Source organism: Pseudophryne corroboree, chromosome 6, assembly GCF_028390025.1.
Source record: "Pseudophryne corroboree isolate aPseCor3 chromosome 6, aPseCor3.hap2, whole genome shotgun sequence".
Lineage (NCBI taxonomy): Eukaryota > Metazoa > Chordata > Amphibia > Anura > Myobatrachidae > Pseudophryne > Pseudophryne corroboree.
In genome coordinates, this window is record NC_086449.1 from 37,853,552 (window position 1) to 37,868,684 (window position 15,133).

A 15,133-nucleotide genomic window follows, 5' to 3' on the forward strand; every position below is an offset into this window, starting at 1 on the left:
ACTGAGGGTGCAGGGCGCTGGGAGGGGGGCGCCCTGGGAGGCAAATGAAAACCTTTTTTGGCTAAAAATACCTCACATATAGCCTCCGGGGGCTATATGGAGATATTTAACCCCTGCCAGAATCCGTTAAGAGCGGGAGACGAGGCCGCCGAAAAAGGGGCGGGGCCTATCTCCTCAGCACACAGCGCCATTTTCCCTCACAGAAAGGCTGGAGGGAAGGCTCCCAGGCTCTCCCCTGCACTGCACTACAGAAACAGGGTTAAAACAGAGAGGGGGGGCACTAATTTGGCGTTAGAAATATATAAAAAAGATGCTATAAGGGAAAACACTTATATAAGGTTGTCCCTATATAATTATAGCGTTTTTGGTGTGTGCTGGCAAACTCTCCCTCTGTCTCTCCAAAGGGCTAGTAGGTCCTGTCCTCTATCAGAGCATTCCCTGTGTGTGTGCTGTGTGTCGGTACGTGTGTGTCGACATGTATGAGGACGATGTTGGTGAGGAGGCGGAGCAATTGCCTGTAATGGTGATGTCACTCTCTAGGGAGTCGACACCGGAATGGATGGCTTATTTAGGGAATTACGTGATAATGTCAACACGCGCCAAGGTCGGTTGACGACATGAGACGGCCGACAAACAATTAGTACCGGTCCAGACGTCTCAAAAACACCGTCAGGGGTTTTAAAACGCCCGTTTACTTTAGTCGGTCGACACAGACACAGACAGGGACACTGAATCCAGTGTCGACGGTGAATAAACAAACGTATTCCTTATTAGGGCCACACGTTAAGGGCAATGAAGGAGGTGTTACATATTTCTGATACTACAAGTACCACAAAAGAGGGTATTATGTGGGATGTGAAAAAACTACCGTAGTTTTTCCTGAATCAGATAAATTAAATGAAGTGTGTGATGATGCGTGGGTTCCCCCCGATAGAAAATATGGGCGGTATACCCTTTCCCGCCAGAAGTTAGGGCGCGTTGGGAAACACCCCTTAGGGTGGATAAGGCGCTCACACGCTTATCAGAACAAGTGGCGGTACCGTCTATAGATCGGGCCGTCCTCAAGGAGCCAGCTGACAGGAGGCTGGAAAAATATCATAAAAAGTATATACACACATACTGGTGTTATACTGCGACCAGCGATCGCCTCAGCCTGGATGTGCAGAGCTGGGGTGGCTTGGTCGGATTCCCTGACTAAAAATATTGATACCCTTGACAGGGACAGTATTTTATTGACTATAGAGCATTTAAAGGATGCATTTCTATATATGCGAGATGCACAGAGGGATATTTGCACTCTGGCATCAAGAGTAAGTGCGATGTCCATATCTGCCAGAAGATGTTTATGGACACGACAGTGGTCAGGTGATGCAGATTCCAAACGGCACAAAGGTGTATTGCCATATAAAGGAAGAGGAGTTATTTGGGGTCGGTCCATCGGACCTGGTGGCCACGGCAACTGCTGGAAAATCCACTGTTTTTACCCTAAGTCACATCTCTGCAGAAAAAGACACCGTCTTTTCAGCTTCAGTCCTTTCGTCCCTATAAGAGTCATATCTGCCCAGGGATAGAGGAAAGGGAAGAAGACTGCAGCAGGCAGCCCATTCCCAGGAACAGAAGCGTTCCACCGCTTCTGACAAGCTCTCAGCATGACGCTGAGACCGTACAGGACCCCTGGATCCTACAAGTAGTATCCCAGGGGTACAGTTTGGAATGTCGAGACGTTTCCCCTGCGCAGGCTCCTGAAGTCTGCTTTACCAAGGTCTCCCTCCGACAAGGAGGCAGTATGGGAAAAAATTCACGAGCTGTATTCCCAGCAGGTGATAATTAAATTACCCCTCCTACAACAAGAAAAGGGGTATTATTCCACACTATATTGTGGTACTGAAGCCAGAAGGCTAGGTGAGACCTATTCTAAATCTAAAAAAATTTGAACACTTACAAAGGTTCAAATCAAGATAGAGTCACTCAGAGCAGTGATAACGAACCGGGCCATGTCCCAAATTTGCCCTTATCACTAAGGGTACCTCAGGTTCGTGGTACAGAACTGTCACTATCAGTTTCAGACGCTGCCGTTTGGATTGTCTACGGCACCCCGGGTCTTTACCAAGGTAATGGCCGAAATGATGGTTCTTCTTCGAAGAAAAGGCGTCTTAATTATCCCTTACTTGGACGATCTCCTGATAAGGGCAAAGTCCAGGGAACAGTTGGAGGTCGGAGTAGCACTATCTCGGATACTGTTACAACAGCAGGGGTGGATTCTAAATATTCCAAAATCGCAGCTGATCCCGACAACAAGTCTCCTGTGCTTAGGGATGATTCTGGACACAGCCCAGAAAAAGGTGTTTCTCCCGGAAGAGAAAGCCAGGGAGTTATCCGAGCTAGTCAGGAACCTCCTAAAATCAGTGCATCATTGCACAAGGGCCATGGTAAAAAAAAAATGGTGACTTCCTTCGAAGCAATTCCAGTCGGCAGATTTCATGCAAGAACTTTTCAGTGGGATCTGCTGGACAAATGGTCCGGATCGCATCTTCAGATGCATCAGCGGATAACCCTATATCCAAGGACAAGGGTGTCTCTCCTGTGGTGGTTACAGAGTGCTCATCTTCTAGAGGGCCGCAGATTCGGCATTCAGTTTTGGATGTTGGTGACCACGGAGGCCAGCCCGAGAGGCTGGGGAGCAGTCACACAAGGAAAAAATTTCCAGGGAGTGTGATCAAGTCTGGAGATTTTTCTCCACATAAATATAGCTAAAGGTAAATTTATAATGCTCTAAGCTTAGCAAGACCTCTGCTTCAAGGTCAGCCGGTATTGATCCAGTGGGATAAAACATCACGGCAGTCGCCCACGTAAATAGACAGGGCGGCACAAGAAGCAGGAGGGCAGTGGCAAAAACTGCAAGGACTTTTCGCTGGGCGGAAAATCATGTGATAGCACTGTCAGCAGTGTTTCATTCCGGGAATGGAAACTGGGAAGCAGACTTCCTCAGTAGGCACGACCTCCACCCGGCAGAGTGGGAACTTCATGGGGAAGTTTTCCACATAATTGTAAACCGTTGGGAATTACCAAAGGTGGACATGCTGGCGTCCCGTCTGAAAAAAAACGGGACAGGTATTGCGCCAGGTTAAGAGACCCTCAGGCAATAGCTGTGGACGTTCTGGTAACACCGTGGGTGTACCAGTCGGTGTATGTGTTCCATCCTCTGCTTTTCATACCTAAGGTACTGAGAATTATAAGACGTAGAGGAGTAAGAACTATACTCATGGCTCCGGATTGGCCAAGAAGGACTTGGTACCCGGAACTTCAAGAGATGCTCACAGAGGACTTATGGCCTCTGCCGCTAAGAAGGGACTTGTTTCAGCAAGTACCATGTCTGTTCCAAGACTTACCGCTGCTGCGTTTGACGGCATGGCGGTGGAACGCCGGATCCTAAGGGAAAAGGCATTCAGGAAGAGGTCATTCCTACCCTGGTCAAAGCCAGAAAGGAGGTGACCGCACAACATTATCACCACATGTGGCGAAAATATGTTGCGTGGTGTGAGGCCAGGAAGGCCCCACGAAGAAATTTCAACTCGGTCGATTCCTGCATTTCTTGCAAACAGGAGTGTCTATGGGCCTCAAATTGGGGTCCATTAAGGTTCAAATTTCGGCCCTGTCGATTTTTCTTCCAGAAAGAATTGGCTTCAGTTCCTGAAGTCCAGAAGTTTGTCAAGGGAGTATTGCATATACAACCCCCTTTTGTGCCTCCAGTGGCACTGTGGGATCTCAACGTAGTTCTGGGATTCCTCAAAACACATTGGTTTGAAACCAGTCAAATCTGTGGATTTGAAGCATCTCACATGAAAAGTGAACTTGCTCTTGGACATGGCCTGGACCAGGCGAGTGTCAAATTGGTGTTTTTTTTCTCAAAAAAGCCCATATCTGTTTGTCCATTCGGACAGGGCAGAGCTGCGGACTCGTCCCCAGTTCTCTCCCTAAGGTGGTGTCAGTGTTTCACCTGAACCAGCTTATTGTGGTGTCTTGCGCCTACTAGGGACTTGGAGGACTCCAAGTTGCTAGATGTGGTCAGGGCCCTGAAAATATAGGTTCCAGGACGGCTGGAGTCAGGAAAACTGACTTGCTGTTATCCTGTATGCACCCAACAAACTGGGTGCTCTTGCTTTTAAGCAGACTTTTGCTAGTTGGATGTGTAATACAATTCAGCTTGCACATTCTGTGGCAGGCCTGCCACAGCCAAAATATGTAAATGCCCATTCCACAAGGAAGGTGGGCTCATCTTGGGCGGCTGCCCGAGGGGTCTCGGCTTTACAACTTTGCCGAGCGGCTATTTAGTCAGGGGCAAACACGTTTGTAAAATCCTACAAATTTGATACCCTGGCTGAGGAGGACCTGGAGTTCTCTCATTCGGTGCTGCAGAGTCATCCGCACTCTCCCGCCCGTTTGGGAGCTTTGGTATAATCCCCATGGTCCTTTCAGGAACCCCAGCATCCACTAGGACGATAGAGAAAATAAGAATTTACTTACCGATAATTCTATTTCTCGGAGTCCGTAGTGGATGCTGGGCGCCCATCCCAAGTGCGGATTATCTGCATTACTTGTACATAGTTACAAAAATCGGGTTATTATTGTTGTGAGCCATCCTTTCAGAGGCTCCGCTGTTATCATACTGTTAACTGGGTTCAGATCACAGGTTGTACAGTGTGATTGGTGTGGCTGGTATGAGTCTTACCCGGGATTCATAAATCCTTCCTTATTGTGTACGCTCGTCCGGGCACAGTACCTAACTGAGGCTTGGAGGAGGGTCATAGGGGGAGGAGCCAGTGCACACCACCTGATCCTAAAGCTTTTTGTGCCCTGTCTCCTGCGGAGCCGCTATTCCCCATGGTCCTTTCAGGAACCCCAGCATCCACTACGGACTCCGAGAAATAGAATTATCGGTAAGTAAATTCTTATTTTCTCATTTATGTTACTAATTCTATGTGATTTGATTGCTTCTGGTTCTTAGTGAATGCATAAGTGGCGTTCTAACTAATGCCGCCGGTTCTTAGTGATTGGTTGGCTGCCTATCGCGAACCAATCACCCTGCATATCTCGAGAGGGCGGCACGAGGCGCCACCGGACTTCAGTTAATGAATCCGCAACCCAGATTGCTTCCTGAGAGCAAACACTGCGCTTTAGTGGGCTTCCTCATTGAGACAACATCTGTGGTACTAGTACAGTGTTCTGTGCTTTTCAGCTATGTGCCTGTATCATCTGGTAGCGCTGTTTAGTCGTAATGCCTTGGGGTTGAATTGCTTCCAATGCAGAGGGCGCAGCAGAGCTTTGTGTTATTCAGTGGAAATGGCAATAAACAGGTCTGCCAGATTATATAGCTTCAAGGCTGAAAAACACAGAAGGAGGAAGTTTGAACTATGAAACCATGCAAGTTCCAAGAGGGTATTTACAAGCGAGAAATAAATAATCTTGTGGTGGGGTTACTTAGGCGAGTGCCTCAAATACAGTCACTGAATCCGTCACATTACCGAGTCTTCCACCTTCAGACACAGTTGTCTGTAACTTGCCTCCCGGGTCATGAGTAGCGTTCCGTACATTCTCCCGTATTCTGGAACGCTACAGATTCGGGATAAGGATGATTGTGTTCCTCACATGTGGGGCAATATGTAATAGCCTTGTAAATGATTGCACATTGCAGACTCTTGTGTAGTGCCCGTGGTGTGTTGTTGTTGTTATTATCAGATTACAGCGATGAGCTTCTGAGGATACATCCTGCAGAGCACACTGTATACTAATAAACCCCGGCAATATGCTCTGTGCTGCGTTCTGTTCTCGGTGACCCAGTAACCACATAGTGCCTCATCCTACCGGAGACCATCATATCATATGCTGTGTATCATTGTTGCTGTGACGGGATGTGGGTCACCTACCTGCAGTCACAGGGTAATTACTGATCCTCCCATGGTCAGTGCGGAGCGCTCTGCTGTAGTCTGCTGCGTGTCATTGTTGCTGTGATGGGATGTGGGTCACCTACCTGCAGTCACAGGGTAATTACTGATCCTCCCATGGTCAGTGCGGAGCGCTCTGCTGTAGTCTGCTGCGTGTAATTGTTGCTGTGATGGGATGTGGGTCACTTAACTGTAGTCACAGGGTAATTACTGCTCCTCCCATGGTCCGTGCGGAGCGCTCTGCTGTAGTCTGCTGCGTATCATTGTTGCTGTGACGGGATGTGGGTCACCTACCTGCAGTCACAGGATAATTACTGATCCTCCCATGGTCAGTGCGGAGCGCTCTGCTGCACGTCATTGTACTTTTCGTGGGATGTGGGTCACCTTCCTGTAGTTAAAGGCGCAGAGCGCTCTGCTGTAGTCTGCTGCGTATCATTGTTGCTGTGACGGGATGTGGGTCACCTACCTATAGTCACAAGGTAATTACTGCTCCTCCCATGGTCCGTGCGGAGCGCTCTGCTGTAGTCTGCTGCACGTCATTGTACTTTTCGTGGGATGTGGGTCACCTTCCTGTAGTTACAGGTGCGGAGCGCTCTGCTGTAGTCTGCTGCGTATCATTGTTGCTGTGACGGGATGTGGGTCACCTACCTGTAGTCACAGGGTAATTACTGCTCCTCCCATGGTCCGTGCGGAGCGCTCTGCTGTAGTCTGCTGCGTATCATTGTTGCTGTGACGGGATGTGGGACACCTACCTGTAGTACTGCTCCTCCCATGGTCCGTGCGGAGCGCTCTGCTGTAGTCTGCTGCACGTCATTGTACTTTTAGTTGGATGTGGGTCACTTTCCTGTAGTTACAGGTGCGGAGCGCTCTGCTGTAGTCTGCTGCGTATCATTGTTGCTGTGACGGGATGTGGGTCACCTACCTATAGTCACAGGGTAATTACTGCTCCTCCCATGGTCAGTGCGGAGCGCTCTGCTGTAGTCTGCTGCACGTCATTGTACTTTTAGTGGGATGTGGGTCACCTTCCTGTAGTTACAGGTGCAGAGCGCTCTGCTGTAGTCTGCTGCGTATCTCTGTTGCTGTGATGGGATGTGGGTCACCTACCTGCAGTCACAGGGTAATTACTGCTCCTCCCATGGTCAGTGCGGAGCGCTCTGCTGTAGTCTGCTGCACGTCATTGTACTTTTAGTGGGATGTGGGTCACCTTCCTGTAGTTACAGGTGCAGAGCGCTCTGCTGTAGTCTGCTGCGTATCTCTGTTGCTGTGATGGGATGTGGGTCACCTACCTGCAGTCACAGGGTAATTACTGCTGCTCCCATGGTCAGTGCGGAGCGCTCTGCTGTAGTCTGCTGCGTGTCATTGTTGCTGTGATGGGATGTGGGTCACCTACCTGTAGTCACAGGGTAATTACTGCTCCTCCCATGGTCAGTGCGGAGCGCTCTGCTGTAGTCTGCTGCACGTCATTGTACTTTTAGTGGGATGTGGGTCACCTTCCTGTAGTTACAGGCGCAGAGCGCTCTGCTGTAGTCTGCTGCGTATCATTGTTGCTGTGACGGGATGTGGGTCACCTACCTGCAGTCACAGGGTAATTACTGCTGCTCCCATGGTCAGTGCGGAGCGCTCTGCTGTAGTCTGCTGCGTGTCATTGTACTTTTAGTGGGATGTGGGTCACCTTCCTGTAGTTACAGGTGCGGAGCGCTCTGCTGTAGTCTGCTGCGTGTCATTGTTGCTGTGACGGGATGTGGGTCACCTACCTGTAGTCACAGGGTAGTTACTGATCCTCCCATGGTCCTTGCAAAGCGCTCTGCTGTAGTCTGCTGCACGTCATTGTACTTTTAGTGGGATGCGGGTCACCTTCCTGTAGTTACAGGTGCGGAGCGCTCTGCTGCAATGTGTCGGTCGTAACGCCAGTTCCTCAGTGAGGAATGAGTTAATCTTATGAATGGGCGCTGTCCTCCCAGGGTCTGGGGCAATGAGCGGGTTAATCTTCTCTGTGGTTAGATGGGGTATTATTTATTAACGAGGGACGGCGGGGAGTCAGACTTAATGAGCAGAGACTCCTGCAGGGGGGTTTAGCGTATCCATGGGGGGTCAGATCAATAGACTACTCCATCCATTCATTATATTTCCCTTCTCTCTTCCCTTCCCTCAGTCTCTACCACATTCGCCCAGACGTCTCCAGAGCACCCCCTCCAGGAGGAGATACCCCAAAACTGGAGAGCGGGCGAGGACAGAGCCACCCCGAATCCTGTCCTTCAGTACTACATCCGCATGGTGAGATCCGGCTCTGAGGTCGCTGTGCGCTGGTAATGGTGATCCGATGTTATACCGCGCTGCCTCTGCCGCCTCCTCATTGCACTACCGCCATTACTGTGCATCCAGCTGCGAGCTCTCTTCCAGCAGATATTAATGTTCTCCATCTCTCTTCCCCTCCTTTCTCCTTAGTTATTGGACAGGACCCCAGGGGACCCCCTGAATGAGCAGGATAAAAGTCCTGGTGAGTGGCTGGGTGCTATAAAGTGGGGTCAGTACAGTACCACTGGGTGACTTTGGGGTACAGAGATCATGCTGAATGGGGGGCAGATAGTACAGTGATTGGGGGTCATTCTGAGTTGATCGCTCGCTAGCTAGTTTTAGCAGCCGTGCAAACGCATTGTCGCCGCCCACCGGTGAGTGTATTTTCGCTTTGCAGAAGTGCGAACGCCTGTGCAGCAGAGCGCCTGCAACATCTTTTTGCGCAAAACAAGACCAGCCCTGTAGTTACTCTTCGTGTGCGTTGATTCTAACAATGGTGGGACGGCTTTTGACGTCACAGACCCGCCCAGCCACGCCTGCGTTTTCCCCGACACGCCTGCGTTTTTCTAAGCACTCCCTAAAAACGGTCGGTTGACACCCAGAAACGCCCACTTCATGTCAATCTTCTTACGTTGTGCCGTGCGACTGAAAGCTTCGCTAGAACCTGTGAAAAACCACAAAGGACTTTGTACCCGTACGTCGCGCGTGTGCATTGCGGTGCATCCGCAGATTAGCCGTTTTTTTCACTGATCGTTGCGCTGCGAACTGCAGCTAGGGATCAACTCGGAATGACCCCCATTATGCGCCTAATTCAGCATGGATCATTATTTTGAGAATTTGCAGTTGTCTGCGAGTAGAAAGGCGCCACCCTGACAGGAAATTAAAACGCCCCGTGCAAGTTTGCGAATGCAGTGCAGATCACTTTCCATTCGCAGATGCATACGCAATTTACAGAACATCGAAGATTTTTTGCCATCTGAGCAAATGTAAGTAGGTCTGAGGCTGCAACTAATCTGCGACTGAGACCCGCCCCAAATATGCTTGGCCAAGCCTGCGTTTTTTCTGACACACCCACAAGACCGCAGGTTTCCGCCCAGAAACGCCGGCTTCCTGTCAGTCAAACAGCGGCTACGTTGCAATCACGATCTGTACACATTTTCTGTCACTATTACCCCTCGCACGTGCGCAATGTGAACGCTACGCATGCACAGTTGTTCGATAATCGCTCGATTTGCGAATTCGCTGAATAGCGATCCCTGCTGAATTAGGCCCTATATACAGAAACGTGCAACGTCCCGGATAAAGTGGCTGCTGTGCAGACATTGTATGTATAGCCGTCTGGCAGTCACAGCTCCTGGAATCATTGTGTACTTTCTGATGTCTTCTATCAGATATGTCTGAGCTGTGTCAGTATCTACTGAGTACAGAAAACCAGACCCTTCACAGGTAATATATCCCTTTCTCCTTATCCCCCTGCTCCTCTGTGTAACACATACAGCTATCTCTCCCCCTGCTCCTCTGTGTATCACATACACCTATCTCTCCCCTGCTCCTCTGTGTAACACATACAGCTATCTCTCCCCTGCTCCTCTGTGTATCACATACACCTATCTCTCCCCTGCTCCTCTGTGTATCACATACAGCTATCTCTCCCCCTGCTCCTCTGTGTATCACATACAGCTATCTCTCCCCTGCTCCTCTGTGCATCACATACAGCTATCTCTCCTCTGTGTAACACATACAGCTATCTCTCCCCTGCTCCTCTGTGTATCACGTACAGCTATCTCTCCCCTGCTCCTCTGTGTATCACGTACAGCTATCTCTCCCCTGCTCCTCTGTGTATCACATACACCTATCTCTCCCCTGCTCCTCTGTGTAACACGTACACCTATCTCTCCCCTGCTCCTCTGTGTAACACATACAGCTATCTCTCCCCTGCTCCTCTGTGTAACACGTACACCTATCTCTCCCCTGCTCCTCTGTGTAACACATACACCTATCTCTCCCCTGCTCCTCTGTGTAACACGTACACCTATCTCTCCCCTGCTCCTCTGTGTAACACGTACACCTATCTCTCCCCTGCTCCTCTGTGTAACACATACAGCTATCTCTCCCCTGCTCCTCTGTGTAACACATACACCTATCTCTCCCCTGCTCCTCTATGTAACACGTACAGCTATCTCTCCCCTGCTCCTCTGTGTAACACGTACAGCTGTCTCTCCCCTGCTCCTCTGTGTAACACGTACACCTATCTCTCCCCTGCTCCTCTGTGTAACACGTACAGCTGTCTCTCCCCTGCTCCTCTGTGTATCACGTACACCTATCTCTCCCCTGCTCCTCTGTGTAACACATACACCTATCTCCCCCTGCTCCTCTGTGTAACACATACACCTATCTCTCCCCTGCTCCTCTGTGTAACACATACACCTATCTCTCCCCTGCTCCTCTGTGTATCACATACACCTATCTCTCCCCTGCTCCTCTGTGTATCACATACAGCTATCTCTCCCCTGCTCCTCTGTGTAACACATACACCTATCTCTCCCCTGCTCCTCTGTGTAACACATACACCTATCTCTCCCCTGCTCCTCTGTGTAACACATACAGCTATCACTCCCCTGCTCCTCTGTGTAACACATACAGCTATCTCTCCCCTGCTCCTCTGTGTATCACATACACCTATCTCTCCCCTGCTCCTCTGTGTATCACATACACCTATCTCTCCCCTGCTCCTCTGTGTATCACATACACCTATCTCTCCCCTGCTCCTCTGTGTATCACATACACCTATCTCTCCCCTGCTCCTCTGTGTAACACATACACCTATCTCTCCCCTGCTCCTCTGTGTATCACATACACCTATCTCTCCCCTGCTCCTCTGTGTATCACATACACCTATCTCTCCCCTGCTCCTCTGTGTATCACATACACCTATCTCTCCCCTGCTCCTCTGTGTATCACATACACCTATCTCTCCCCTGCTCCTCTGTGTATCACATACACCTATCTCTCCCCTGCTCCTCTGTGTATCACGTACACCGATCTCTCCCCTGCTCCTCTGTGTAACACGTACACCTATCTCTCCCCTGCTCCTCTGTGTAACACGTACACCTATCTCTCCCCTGCTCCTCTGTGTAACACGTACACCTATCTCTCCCCTGCTCCTCTGTGTATCACATACACCTATCTCTCCCCTGCTCCTCTGTGTATCACATACACCTATCTCTCCCCTGCTCCTCTGTGTATCACATACACCTATCTCTCCCCTGCTCCTCTGTGTAACACATACACCTATCTCTCCCCTGCTCCTCTGTGTAACACATACACCTATCTCTCCCCTGCTCCTCTGTGTATCACATACACCTATCTCTCCCCTGCTCCTCTGTGTAACACATACACCTATCTCTCCCCTGCTCCTCTGTGTATCACATACACCTATCTCTCCCCTGCTCCTCTGTGTAACACATACACCTATCTCTCCCCTGCTCCTCTGTGTATCACATACACCTATCTCCCCCCTGCTCCTCTGTGTAACACATACACCTATCTCTCCCCTGCTCCTCTGTGTAACACATACACCTATCTCTCCCCTGCTCCTCTGTGTATCACATACAGCTATCTCCCCTGCTCCTCTGTGTAACACATACACCTATCTCTCCCCTGCTCCTCTGTGTAACACATACACCTATATCTCCCCTGCTCTCTATCACTAGTGCTTTCTGTACAGTACACTGCTATGTATCACTAGTGCTCTCTGTAGTGTACACGGCTATCTATCACTAGTGCTGTCTATACTGTACACTGCTATATATCATTAGCGCTCTACTGTATATAGCTCTCTATCACTAGTGCTCTCTGTACTGTACACAGTTTTCTATCACTATTGCTCACATCTATCTGTCACTAGTTCTGTCTGTACTGTACACTGCTATCCCTAGTGCTCTCTGTACTGTACACAGCTATCTATCCCTATTGCTCACAACTATCACTAGTGCTGTCTGTACTTTACACTGTTCCCTATCACTAGTGCTCTCTGTACTGTACACTGCTATATATCACTAGCGCTCTCTGTACTGTATACTGCTCTCTATCACTAGTGCTCTCTGTACTGTACACAGTTATCTATCACTATTGCTCACATCTATCTGTCATTAGTTCTGTCTGTACTGTACACTGCTATCCCTAGTGCTCTCTGTACTGTACACAGCTATCTATCCCTATTGCTCACAACTATCACTAGTGCTGTCTGTACTTTACACTGTTCTGTATCACTAGCGCTCTCTCTACTGTACACAGCTATCATCACTAGTGCTCTCTCTACTGTACACCGCTATCTATCCCTATTGCTCACAACTATCTATCACTAGTGCTGTCTGTACTGTACACTGCTCTCTATCACTAGTGCTCTCTGTACTGTACACAGCTATCATCACTAGTGCTCTCTGTACTGTACACCGCTATCTATCCCTATTGCTCACAACTATCTATCACTAGTGCTGTCTGTACTGTACACTGCTCTCTATCACTAGTGCTCTCTGTACTGTACACTGCTCTCTATCACTAGTGCTCTCTGTACTGTACACAGCTCTCTATCACTAGTGCTCTGTACTGTACACAGCTATCTATCACTAGTGCTCTCTTTACTGTACACAGCTATCTATCCCTATTGATCACAACTATCTATCACTAGTGCTGTCTGTACTGTACACTGCTCTCTATCACTAGTGCTCTCTGTACTGTACACAGCTCTCTATCACTAGTGCTCTGTACTGTACACTGCTCTCTATCACTAGTGCTCTCTGTACTGTACACAGCTCTCTATCACTAGTGCTCTACTGTACACAGCTATCTATCCCTATTGCTCACAACTATCACTAGTGCTGTCTGTACTTTACACTGTTCTCTATCACTAGCGCTCTCTCTACTGTACACAGCTATCATCACTAGTGCTCTCTGTACTGTACACCGCTATCTATCCCTATTGCTCACAACTATCTATCACTAGTGATGTCTGTACTGTACACAGCTCTCTATCACTAGTACTCTGTACTGTACACAGCTATCTATCACTAGTGCTCTCTTTACTGTACACAGCTATCTATCACTATTGCTCACAGCTATCTATCACTAGTGCTTATGTTGTGTACACCTCTCTAATGTTACCTCTGTATATAGATTGGAGGAGCACAATGCGGATGTCTCCAAACTGGAGAGTAATCCCAAGAAACAGGCAGAGCGTAAAGCGCCGGTGGCAGTGAGGAAAGAGGTAGGTGTCCCGTGTACCGGACCCTCAGGTTGTTACTTGTGTAGACATTTCTTCTCACCCCACTCTATCTGCTTCTCAGGTATTGTCCAGCCAGCGTCGCCCCAACCCAGCCAAACCACTGAAGCGGGTGTCTGCGAGAGGAGGGCGCCCTGGAGTCTGGAAATAGAGGGACTGCACCCGTATAACTTACCTCTGTATATGTGCTGGCAGGCAGGGGTCAGTGTAACATGAAGGTGGATCACCTGGTTACAAAGCGCTGAGACTGCACGTGACTACCTGTCCACCTCCATGATACTCGGACTACGCGTATCATCGCGGTCTCCGGGCAGATAGTCCCTGCGGTTTTACCCACCTGATTTATAGTCACCTTAGGAGACACATAAAGGGCTAATTAAATGAGCAGGTGATTTCCTAAAGGATTCTGGGATGCATTCCTACATATAATCAGCCTGTGGCATTCATTGTATTGCTATTACGACGTGCCTTGCTATATCAGTATGTAACAAAGTGCCTACCGGACGCGCTCCATCGTCATCGGAGGATATTATCCTTCATCAGTCCTCTGTTCTCAGGACGGGCGGGGACTGGAGGGAGCCAACCATCTTTACTTACTTACTTATTTATTTATTTATTTCTTCTTCTTTTTTTTATAAAGATCTCTGTACATATGCAAATTGCGCTTGCTAAGCATATTTATTTTTATTTAAAAAGAAAGATGTTCGTGTAAATTATTTTTACATAATAAAATTGATGTTTTCATGAAAATATTCTGTATTGTTATTCCTGTATCATATGCAAGGCTATCCCTACACCCCGCTTATTCCTGTATCATATGCAAGGCTATCCCTACACCCCGCTTATTCCTGTATGATATGCAAGGCTATCCCTACACCCTGCTTATTCCTGTATGATATGCAAGGCTATCCCTGCACCATGCGTATTCCTGTATGATATGCAAGGCTATCTCTACACCCTGCTTATTCCTGTATCATATGCAAGGCTATCCCTACACCCTGCTTATTCCTGTATCATATGCAAGGCTATCCCTACACCCTGCTTATTCCTGTATGATATGCAAGGCTATCCCTACACCCTGCTTATTCCTGTATGATATGCAAGGCTATCCCTACACCCCGCTTATTCCTGTATGATATGCAAGGCTATCCCTACACCCTGCTTATTCCTGTATGATATGCAAGGCTATCCCTGCACCATGCGTATTCCTGTATGATATGCAAGGCTATCCCTACACCCTGCTTATTCCTGTATGATATGCGAGGCTATCCCTACACCCTGCTTATTCCTGTGTGATATGCAAGGCTATCCCTACACCATGCGTATTCCTGTGTGATATGCAAGGCTATCCCTACACCCTGCTTATTCCTGTATGATATGCAAGGCTATCCCTACACCCTGCTTATTCCTGTATGATATGCGAGGCTATCCCTACACCCTGCTTATTCCTGTGTGATATGCAAGGCTATCCCTACACCATGCGTATTCCTGTGTGATATGCAAGGCTATCTCTACACCCTGCTTATTCCTGTATGATATGCAAGGCTATCCCTACACCCCGCTTATTCCTGTATGATATGCAAGGCTATCCCTACACCCTGCGTATTCCTGTGTG

The 15,133-nt window shown here is 48.7% G+C and overlaps 1 protein-coding gene across 1 annotated transcript in view; it reads left to right on the forward strand.

Moving 5' to 3' along the window:
- CNTROB (centrobin, centriole duplication and spindle assembly protein) overlaps positions 1 to 14,268 on the forward strand; it is a 35,079-nt gene extending 20,811 nt beyond the window's left edge. Inside the window, exons 15-19 of the mRNA XM_063930863.1 lie at positions 8,095 to 8,216; positions 8,388 to 8,439; positions 9,629 to 9,683; positions 13,413 to 13,503; positions 13,583 to 14,268. Coding sequence (XP_063786933.1) covers positions 8,095 to 8,216; positions 8,388 to 8,439; positions 9,629 to 9,683; positions 13,413 to 13,503; positions 13,583 to 13,669 — 407 coding nt within the window. The 3' untranslated portion in view covers positions 13,670 to 14,268. The remainder of the gene's footprint in view (positions 1 to 8,094; positions 8,217 to 8,387; positions 8,440 to 9,628; positions 9,684 to 13,412; positions 13,504 to 13,582) is intronic.
- The last annotated feature ends 865 nt before the right edge of the window (positions 14,269 to 15,133 follow it).